The 11,409-nt window shown below is 36.5% G+C and overlaps 1 protein-coding gene across 2 annotated transcripts in view; it reads left to right on the plus strand.

Annotated features, from left to right (window-relative positions):
• Nucleotides 1–10,778, plus strand: part of BHD (Birt-Hogg-Dube) — a 61,827-nt gene extending 51,049 nt beyond the window's left edge. Inside the window, exons 9-12 of one of the 2 annotated variants that reach the window (XM_068392674.1) lie at nt 2,368–2,507; nt 2,708–3,019; nt 3,269–3,406; nt 8,889–10,778. In XM_068392674.1, the coding sequence (XP_068248775.1) occupies nt 2,368–2,507; nt 2,708–3,019; nt 3,269–3,406; nt 8,889–9,170 (872 nt within the window). In that variant the 3' untranslated portion in view covers nt 9,171–10,778. The remainder of the gene's footprint in view (nt 1–2,367; nt 2,508–2,707; nt 3,020–3,268; nt 3,407–8,888) is intronic. The other variant, XM_068392673.1, reaches the window with a different exon arrangement.
• The last annotated feature ends 631 nt before the right edge of the window (nt 10,779–11,409 follow it).

Consider the following 11,409-nt stretch of genomic DNA (forward strand, 5'->3'; position numbering starts at 1 on the left):
AAAAATAAAGAAAAATTGCCCTTAAAAATTTTTTTTTGAAAATTATGATTATGGATAGATTTTATAAAGTAGTAACTTGGGTTATGAGTTTAACTCGCTCTGGGAGCTAGCTCACAACCTAAAATGATTGTATCCTAAGACAATTTTTCCCATAAGAACTAAAGAAAATTTACTTGATCCGTTCCATAAGTCCATTAATACACATACTGTATATAGTAGGTCGTAGGTTTGCGTAGTCACTGCTGCTAGAGTTATGTGGTCCTTTGAGTGGCCAGATAGTAAAACATGGGATCCCTCTCTGATTACGGCTCATTTTTTCTTTGCTTAAACATACAGTACACTGAATAGTTTGGTCTGTTCATTTCATATTCTTCTCTATCCTCCCACATCTACCAACATTTGCTGTAGTATGTAAGGCTTAGAATCCCTTAGCGTTTTAGAATCAGAAATAAATGCCTCTGTTGCCTTGACATCGGAGCTTGAAGCCTGCAGCTTCGCCGTGTTGTACAATATTATGGATAACAGTTCATCTCTTGAAATTTTCATACTACCCCCATTTGATTTGAATGTTTCTTTTTCTTTTGCTACTGATGTACCTGGCTCCTTTTCTAATAGGTCAGGATACAATACCTTTTCTTTTTCACAAATATTGATTTTGCTAATCATATCAACTGTTTACTGCTTCTCATCATTCCAGATAAGCAGCGAATTTTTAAGGTTATCAAGAATATATATTTTTTTTGCCAGCATCAGCGCTCTGGCCACACTCATATCTTGTTTATACTTCTCAATTAATTCCTTTTTCATTTCTATGGCTATCATCTCCTCTTTACTACTTTACTTAATCATCTTGGGAGTCATTATCATGATACTGTTAACTTTACAATGCAACACAACATTTTTTAATTACAAACAATAGCGATCACAGCTCGACTAAGAGCAATTCCATAGATACTTACATGAAATGCTTCTTCAAAGAGAGGAAGAATCTAAGACTCTGAGCCTGGCGAGGGCTGGTTTGCAAGTTAATGTGGGATGAAATGGGGTAAAAATCACATGAATACAGCGTGAACGCTGTGGGGTTGATGTTTGGACTGATTTCTGTAATAGTCTTGTTAGTACTCTCTAAAAATACCCATACAGCGCTAAATTTTGTCTCAGACTAATGCAGTAGACACAGTAACCCAATTCAAATTTGTATTGTTATTATTATTATTATTATTATTATTATTATTATTATTATTATTATTATTATTATTATTATTATTATTATTATCATTATTATTATTATTACAGTCATACCTCTCTTCACGAAAGACTCTGCTTACAAAATTTTTAAGCTGCGAAACGAGATGCGAATATTTTTATGACTCACTTTGAGAAAAGAGATTTGTCAGCCAGGCCAAGAATAAAATAGTCACCCATCACAGAGTTGAAGAAAATTAGTTAAGACAACAGAAAATATAGCTGTAGCCTGTAATAGGGGTAACTATAATAGTACATTATACATGGAACTGTATATGTACAGTATTGTACTGTATGTATTGTATTGTTTTCCATTTATTATTACATTATGTTGTAATAACTATTAATTTACAGGTATTAACATTTAGGTTAGGTATTGTATATTGAATGGTTCAAATGTATTTGGCTGTACAGTATTTCATTGTGGTTATACTGTAGCTTTATTATGAGATTTAATGTAGTGTTTTGTAGGGGTTTGAACAAATTAGGAAATTTGCATGTGAAATGTGACTCACAACACTATAAAATCACTTTACGAATGCCACTCCAGACCGAATTATTTTTGTGTTGTGAGGCATTACTGTATTATTATTATTATTATTATTATTATTATTATTATTATTATTATTATTATTAGCTAAGCTACAACAGTTGGAAAAGCAGGATGCTATAAGCCCAAGGGTTCCAACATGGAAAAATATGGTCGTATTCCAACTTTCTTTTATTCAAGGTTACTCTTAACCTGAAGTATGTACTACTGTATGTTTAAAAATATTCATAAATTTACTCTCTTCCTACAAAATTACTTCTAAAATGTATTAGGGGTACTAAAGATTAACTGTCTTTAAAGAGTGAAGAATTAATTTCAATCTTTCCAGTAACACTGAATAGGTATAACATGGTTTTAGGTGGGTGGATAACCTTTTCTGTAAAGAAGAAAGAGTTTTGTTTCTTTCACTAAGCCTCATCTGACAGTCTGTAATAAACAGCTGTCAATGTGACTTGAGCAATTTCTTAATCTGATGGTTATTTTGAAAAATAAAAAGTAATTGAAATACAGTAGGTCCCTTTTGAAAATGCCTGCTTTTTTATTTATGAATGAATTTAATCATTCACCTTTAGGTATAAACATCAGAGAATTGTCCAATGTAATGGGCGGGCCAATTTTCCATCGGATTGTGCATCATTTATTGGTTGGTCATCAAGTTGTTATCCGAGGAACGAATCGAAATGTTGTATCGAGAATAATTCTATCTTTGAAGGTCAGAAATGTTTCAGTTCTTATACTGTACAGTATTTTGATTTAGGCTTGCTGTACAGTGTGTAATATTGCAAAAATTTTGATGATCTTAATACTTATTTGTATTATTCAGTAACTGAAGCAGCCTCATGTAGAAAAAAATTACTAGAACCATATATTTAAGTTTTTGATCCCATTTCCTATGTATTTCGTATTTTCCAGCCTTTATTGCCAAAACAATGCTTTAAAGCTGTCGGCTTTTCAGAGCATTACATAGAACGTGAAACTTGTAATGCCCTCGGACTTTCCCCATTGGCAAAGATCCCAAATGGGGCCTGTGGAAATGCACACATGTGTGTTGTAGAAATTACAGCAAATGATGGAAATCAGGGAAGTAGTTGGGCTTCAGCACAGTTGATGCAAGGTAATCTTTTTGACTCAGAACATCAGCTGCATAATGAAAAATCCAGTGGTGATTTCAGTGAAGTTTTACCAGCAAACTTTGCAAGCCTCTTCAATAATTGTTCCTTCAAGGTATGAATTGTTTTGGTATTAGAGTATTCCAGTAGATTAAATATATTGACTGAAAAGTACACAGTATCTATATTCTTCATAGTCCCTTAGAATTTCCTTGAATTACAATATGTCAACATTATGCAAAACTGTATTACAAGGACAGCTTATTAGTTTAAGTTTCTTATACTGTATAAGAAATTTTCCTTTAAAATTTGCTGTCAATAATTTCAACAAAGTCTATTTCTTTGATATTTTTTTTTATTAAAGATTACAAGAGAAAGCACACTACTACCACGTCCTCCTCAAGTTTTGGCTCGTATTGAAGCTGCAGTGGGTAACTTAACGTTGACAAAAGCAGCTTTACGCATGTATACATCCACAATTATCTACGAGTGGATTAATAAGGTAAGATTTGTGTTTTGGCTTATTTTTGGCAGAGTTATGCATTAGAGCTAATTGAAATGAACAGTATTTACAGTTAGGCTCAAAACTGTTGTAACATCATTTCAGAGATTTCAGTTAAAAAGTTATTAGTTGGTAACTAATGTTTGACATGAAGTTGTTCTTTTTTAGATATTTTTATTTAGATACAAAACTGTGTCAAATTTTTAAAGCAAGACTAAAATGTTTCTTGCAAGAGAATTCCATAATATGTGTCAAGATTATGAGAAAATATTTCCTACATTATATTTTTAAGAAAAACAATGAAGAAACATTTGGAAACGTTCACAAAGGAATCCAAACTGGACATATTTATAATGCAGACTTTTGAATATAAAAAATAAATTTTAAAACAAATTATAAGTAAAAATAATAATCAATAAAATTAAATGCTGTCCTATTCATACATACATACAGTCAGCGCGGATCGCTGTGTCCGGGTAGTGGGCCGGACATAGCGTTCCGCGCAAATCGGAGGCATGGGGTTTATCGGGGAAAAAATCGACTGGGACAAATTGATTAATTGGCATCTTTTTATACAAGTTGGCATCTACATATCTGCGTAGGTGGAAGTTAGCCAGTGTGTTTCCTGTAGTCGTGGAGTGAGGTTGTGTCAGGTTGAGAGGGCCGAGTTGCAATTGTTCTTTTGTGAGTTCGCGTGGCATTTTTGTGTATCAAACCCCCCCCCCCCCCCCCCCCCCCCGTGATGTCTAGACCCCGTACGAGTCACGATGACATTGTTAGGGTGATAACCTGTCATAATTTAGGTCTGCAAACGAAGGAAATCGTGAAGAATACTGGCGTGAACGAGAGGACAGTGAGGCGCTTGGTGGCGAAGTACAAGGCAGGAGGTAGCGCCGAGGTCCCTTCTCACTCCCAGGCTGGTTTCCCTCCCCGGAAGATTCCTGATCGTACTTTACATATATTAAAGCGAACCCTAGAAGAAAATCCAACATTAACGGCTAAGCAACTGAAAGAACAGAACCCTAAATTGTTGAGCGACGTCAGTGTTCATACGATTCAGAAAAACCTGTCGAAGCGCCTCGACTTCGAGAAAGTGATCGCGCGAAAGAAGCCCGCTTTAACTTTGAAACAAAGGCAGAGGAGGGTTGCTTTTGCCAAGACATACAAGGATTGGACCTTGGAGCAGTGGCGTAGTGTCTTGTGGAGTGACGAAGCGACCTTTTGTGTGAGTGAGACGACCGGGAAAAACGTGTGGCGGCGAAAGGGGTCAGATCCTCTTAAGCCTAATCTCACGGCCAAGACAGTTAAGCACCCAGCATCGCTTATGGTCTGGGGTTCGTTTGCCTACGGTGGTGCTCCAAGCCTTGTTGTTTTGCCTAAAGGCATAACGGTTAATGCTTAATGCTATTTGAACGTTTTAAAAGACAATTTAGTGGATTGTTTTGCGGCTACAGGAGCTGAAATTTTTCAGCAGGACGGTGCCCCTTGCCATACGGCTAAAAAAGTGAAAAAGTGGCTGGAAAATAGCGAAGTGAACTATATTTCTGTTTGGCCAGGTCAAAGTCCTGATATTTCGCCCATTGAGAACCTTTGGGCGATAGTTAAAGCCCGCCTTCGTAAAGAAGTGACGACAAAAGTGACACTTCTCGAGGCGGCGCTCCATAAGGTGTGGGCGGAAATACCTGCTGAAATACTCCAAAACCTCGCCGATAGTGTTCCTCGACGACTTTTGGAGGTCAAGAAGAGGAAAGGCTACCCTATAGACAAGTAGCAGGGATATTGGTGAGTGTTCAATTAAATTTTTATTGATTTATATTGTGTATTAGTGTAGATATGGGGGGGGGACCAAAATGAATGCACGGCGGATGCTGCCCGGATAGACCGACCCGCGCTGACTGTACATACATACATATACCAAGGCACTTACCCCAATTTTGGGGAGTAGCCGACATCAACAAATGAAACAAAACAAAAAAGGGGACCTCTACTCTCTACATTCCTCCAGCCTAACAAGGGACTCAACCGAGTTCAGCTGGTACTGCTAGGGTGCCACAGCCCACCCTCCTACATTATCCACCACAGATGAAGCTTCATAATGCTGAATCCCCTACTGCTTCTACCTCCGCGGTCATCTAAGGCATCGGAGGCAGCAGCAGGGCCTACCGGAACTGCATCACAATCGCTCGCCATTCATTCCTATTTTTAGCACACTCTTTTGCCTCTCTCACATCTATCCTCCTATCACCCAGAGCTTCCTTCTCTCCATCCATCCCCCCAAACCTTGGCCTTCCTCTTGTACTTCTCCCATCAACTCTTGCATTCATCACCTTCTTCAGCAGACAGCCATTTTCCATTCTCTCAACATGGCCAAACCACCTCAACACATTCATATCCACTCTAGCTGCTAACTCATTTCTTACACCCGTTCTCACTCTCACCACTTCGTTCCTAACCCTGTCTACTCGAGATACACCAGCCATACTTCTTAGACACTTCATCTCAAACACATTCAATTTCTGTCTCTCCGTCACTTTCATTCCCCACAACTCCGATCCATACATCACAGTTGGTACAATCACTTTCTCATATAGAACTCTCTTTATATTCATGCCCAACCCTCTATTTTTTACTACTCCCTTAACTGCCCCCAACACTTTGCAACCTTCATTCACTCTCTGACGTACATCTGCTTCCACTCCACCATTTGCGGCAACAACAGACCTCAAGTACTTAAACTGATCCACCTCCTCAAGTAACTCTCCATTCAACATGACATTCAACCTTGCACCACCTTCCCTTCACGTACATCTCATAACCTTACTCTTACCCACATTAACTCTCAACTTCCTTCTCTCACACACACTTCCAAATTCTGTCACTAATCGGCCAAGCTTCTCTTCTGTGTCTGCAACCAGTACAGTATCATCCACAAACAACAACTGATTTACCGCCCATTCAAGGTCATTCTCGTCTACCAGTTTTAATCCTCGTCCAAGCACTCGAGCATTCACCTCTCTCACCACTCCATCAACATACAAGTTAAACAACCACGGTGACATCACACATCCCTGTCTCAGCCCCACTCTCACCGGAAACCAATCACTCACTTCATTTCCTATGCTAACACATGCTTTACTACCTTTGTAGAAACTTTTCACTGCTTGCAACAACCTTCCACCAACGCCATATAACCTCATCACATTCCACACTGCTTCCCTATCAACTCTATCATACGCTTTCTCCAGATCCATAAACGCAACATACACTTCCTTACCTTTTGCTAAATATTTCTTGCATATCTGCTTTACTGTAAAAATCTGATTCATACAACCCCTACCTCTTCTAAAACCCCCCTTTATTTCTAAGATTTCATAAAGACAAAATAAAAATGTGATCCTTTTCCATTTTTTTTTTTACATTGTGTCCATTGAAAAACTACAATTTTTAAATCAAATATATCCAAGATTCCCCAGGCTCCATTTGTGAGTGAATCCTAACACCTCTGTTCATGGTATAGAAAGAAAAGTGTCTTGTGAAGCAAAATGACAAAATAGGTCTTGCAAGTGCTAATGTGCTAAAAAAGTTTAAAGATTGAAAAGGTTCCATTTTTATACTGTAAAAGAAAAAAAACTCATAGTGTAAAACTATAACTAGCCTTCAAAATCAGCTGATGAGCAAGGCCATGAAAACGGACAGGAGGAGAGATGACATAATCAGCCAACTAATGAGGGTCTGCAAGTGATGACACACAGGCAAGAAAAATGTCAGCATCAGTCAGAAACGCCATATTGAGCTCCATCTATTTGAAGGTTCTTAGAAAGATATTAACCAACTTCAAATAAACAGAACAATGGCTAATAGAAGGCTGAAATGATATAATGAAGGAAAAGACTTGATAAATCGGAGAATTTGTCATTCCTTTTGCACCACATTCCATTCAACATTGGCTGAACATTGCTATACGTTAACGCTGAAAATTACTATACATGAAGGCTGAGCATTGCTATTCATAGAGGCTAGACAATGCTATAATCTAGGTTAAATTTCTAGCTGAAAGGATTTTAATTTATCCACATTCTCTTTGGCTTTTAAACCAAAATGAAGTCCACACATACTCACCCTTCAAGTTTCTTCCTTATACAATTGGAAAATAAACCAGAAAGCTTTGAGGAGAGCACCATTCTGTAGTTAAAAGTACTGTGTTGATAGATCTAATTCTAAGGCATAACACTAGAGTCAATATTGAATAACAATTACTTCTCGATTTAGAGTTATCAGCTCGGTAGATTTTTTTATGGATATAAGCCTTTTGTAGTAAATTGATAAGATAACATATAGACAATCTGGGTATAGCTTAACTCTTCAAAAATCTAGGAAAGTAATATTTCCATTTCATATTTTTATTTTAAGAATCATGCATAATATTTTATAATGGTTGACCAGACTATGAGTAGGTATAGCCTACTATCATATGCTATGTCTGTATCTTCACATTAGTTAAGTAGCAAGGTTGCATAAGCAGGCAGCACTGCTAATATGAGGTTTTGAAACTGTGTGTGCTGATGTCAGGCTCTTTGCAGGTGTCTTTGTTACTTAACCCCCGCAAATAAGGAGGGCTAACTCTACAGGGTATACTGTATATATTCACTTGTTTCGTAAACAGAATGTAAAATTTCTTCTCCATTTTTTTGTAATGTTTTGACATTGAGACTGATGTATTGTTACATAAAATGATGTAATGTAGACTGTTTTTCCATTTAATATTCATGGATGACCGATACAAAGTCAGAACTGTCGTAAGCTAATTTCATCTGGGTGTAATCCTATTTCAATAATTCTTTTTATTTATTTCACAAGTTATTTTTTGTATATTTGCGTTTGATTACGTGAACCACGGTCTCCTGACTTACCCAGTTCCCAAGAGCTCTCCTGGGCATAATGAAGATTAACAACAATTGGGGGCATATAACTTTTTGATCTCCCTCTTAAATTTAGATTTGGGAGTGGTATGATTGGTTGGTTTGTGGTTAAACGGATTAAGTTTTTTGTTTGTATAAAATTACAGTACAGTATTGGTTTCTTACAAATTCATTGATCATATGCTGATTTATCCTGTTCCCAACCCTTTATTCAGCTTTGCATTTAGTCTACATGTATAGTAAATAGGGTAGCTGTTTCCTACCAATTTTTCCAAATGGAACAATCATTTTTCTTCTGTTTAGAGGAAAAAAGCCTTTGACTAAGGATGTTCAACATGGCAAATGTGGGCATAACATGATAGATGAGTTATTTTGAAAAAGCTACTTTTATATTTTCTAAATTTTCTTTTAAAAACATTGCTTCTGGTAATGTTCTGCCATACTTAATCAACGTTTCACATGTAATGTTTATTCTTTAATGTTTTTATACATGTTTCTAGCATTTTCAGTGCTATAACCAATTTCTGGGATCAAAAATTAACATTTGGCTATGCATTTTTTAGGTGAAAGTCTGGGTTCATATTAAGAACAGAAAAAAATCCTCTCAAGCCAGCCCTGAAAGATCACCATGCCAGGTCCTTCATCCAAGTGTCATATTCAGAAGTACATCAGTCCCAGTCTTACAGATTCCAAGTCCAACTTCTCTCAGAACTGTGGGAGTAAGTGGCAGTCCACCTGAAGCGCCACACCAAGATGAGCGCCATCAGTTACTGGCTGCTATAGGATGCACTGAGTGGGATGTTCCTTTATTGGAATTCTGGGCAAAAAACTTTAGTCAAGGTTGAAATATGCAAGCATAAATGAGAAGATTCTTCATAAACTACATACAACAAAGAAACCTTTTGAAACTTTTTTATGTTTCTACTGTAACACCTAACAGACACCGGTCAGCTAAGTTGTACCTACACTCTTAGATTAGAAAATTAGCAAGATTTGCAGGATGAAATCTCCTCCCTCTGGGTGTCTCTTGTCTTATCTACAGTGCTGTTCAATTTCCGTGTCATTCGTAAAGCAAATGGATAGTGTATGTAGTGCTTTAAAATTTTATCCTCTCTAATTCACTTATGCTCTTAATTGTTTTCAGTCATTATTTAAATACAGTGTTATTTAACTCTTCATAAAAACTTTGGGGTATGATTTTTATGTATTTTTAGTGCACTTCTTATGGTATGCAGTTTATTATTTTATTTGTTAGATGCTTCAATACTTGCAATGTTGCCACTTTTAAAACTTCATTATTTTTATAGAACTTGCATTTTGCCTGCTCTGCTGGGCATCAACTTCCCAATTTAGTTGAGGTGCCATGTTGTCTTTCATTCTTTTTACAGTATTTCAGAACTATAGAGCGGTCTTCCTCATGATATCGTAAATACTAAGTGCTCAATTAAAGAAAAAATTCTACTTGGCTGTGCTATGTACTGTAAAGTTGGCGTCATCCATTCTGGTACACTTCAGGTGAAACTAAGGAGACATCTGGAATTTCTACAATGTAGCAGATATCGCCGTTCAGAAATATTGTAGTTTTTGGCAACGCTGCCTGTGAAAGTCGATAAGCATGTAAATATGTAAGCAAAAGCATTTTTCATTTTTATCATATGACAAAATAATATCAAGTAACACTATTATTCGGTTAATAATATAGGCTATAGTGAAATAAGAAATACCAGTCTTAATGGTATAAAAACCTCTTTTGTCTCATGCCACTGCCTCACAACTTTGGCCTCTCTCACTCTGTGGTTATTACCATTACAGTTTTGGGATATATGTCCTCCTTTCCTTTCTTCACCTTCACTGCCCCTTTGTTTCTCACATATTCCCAAAGGAAGAATTTGTGACTGAATTATTCTATTTTTAAAAAGGCACTTATAATGAAATTCATACCTTTAAGATCCATGTCATCTTGACTAAAGGGATTGATGTTGTGATGAGGTAAATCCTTACCTAACAAATTATTGTGGATTAGCAATACTACTGACATTCATGGGTTTCTTTAAGACTCATATCAATGGGTGTAATTCCATTAGGTTGTCACTGGTCTCATATGTGTAAGGTAGTCATACACATGAAGATGGTAAATATTCTTCCTAATATCTCCAAAACAGTCATTTTATGATTATGGTTTACATCTCAATTTTTAATTTTTATTTTTTTTATATGGGGAAAAGACCATTTTTCAAGCCTGACCCCAAGAGAAGAATAAAAGTTACTCGAATGCAGTACCTGGATGAAAATTTATTTTTCACAGTTATTCCTAAACAATTTTATTCAGATGTACTGTACCGCATATTTAATATTTAATATTTCTAATAAAGTCCATATTACTTATGTAAATTAATAAATTTTTATTTATTTGATCTTAATGTAATGTCAAAAATTATTAAATTATTTATTTGAGTGGATAGATTAACTTTACAATAAATATGTTATTTTCATTAGTAAAATAAATTTTTGAATATACTTACCCGATAATCATGTAGCTGTCAACTCTGTTGCCCGACAGAATTCTATGGAGGGATACGCCAGCTATCACAATACTAGAAGGGGGTGTACTTACCAGCGCCACCTGTGGCCAGGTACTCAAGTACTTCTTGTTGACACCTCCTCAATTATTCCTCGGTCCCACTGGTTCTCTATGGGGAGGAAGGGAGGGTCAATTAAATCATGATTATCGGGTAAGTATATTCAAAAATTTATTTTACTAATGAAAATAACATTTTTCAACATTAAACTTACCCGATAATCATGTAGCTGATTCACACCCAGGGGGGTGGGTGAAAACCAGTGTACAAGATTAAAGGATAGCTAAGTATCCCATATTTCATATAACAGTTATCTCAAATAACAATGAAATAATAAGTACCTGGTAAGGAAGTCGAATTGAACCGTTACTCTGTCTCTTTTTAAGTTCGTCTTCCTTACTGAGCGCAGCGTTCCTCTTGGAGGCTGAATCAACCCAAAGGTGCTAAAGTATACAGGGCTGCAACCCATACTAAAGGACCTCATCACAACCTTTAACCTCGGCGC

The sequence above is a fragment of the Palaemon carinicauda genome, chromosome 18 (genome assembly GCF_036898095.1).
Source record: "Palaemon carinicauda isolate YSFRI2023 chromosome 18, ASM3689809v2, whole genome shotgun sequence".
Taxonomy (NCBI): domain Eukaryota; kingdom Metazoa; phylum Arthropoda; class Malacostraca; order Decapoda; family Palaemonidae; genus Palaemon; species Palaemon carinicauda.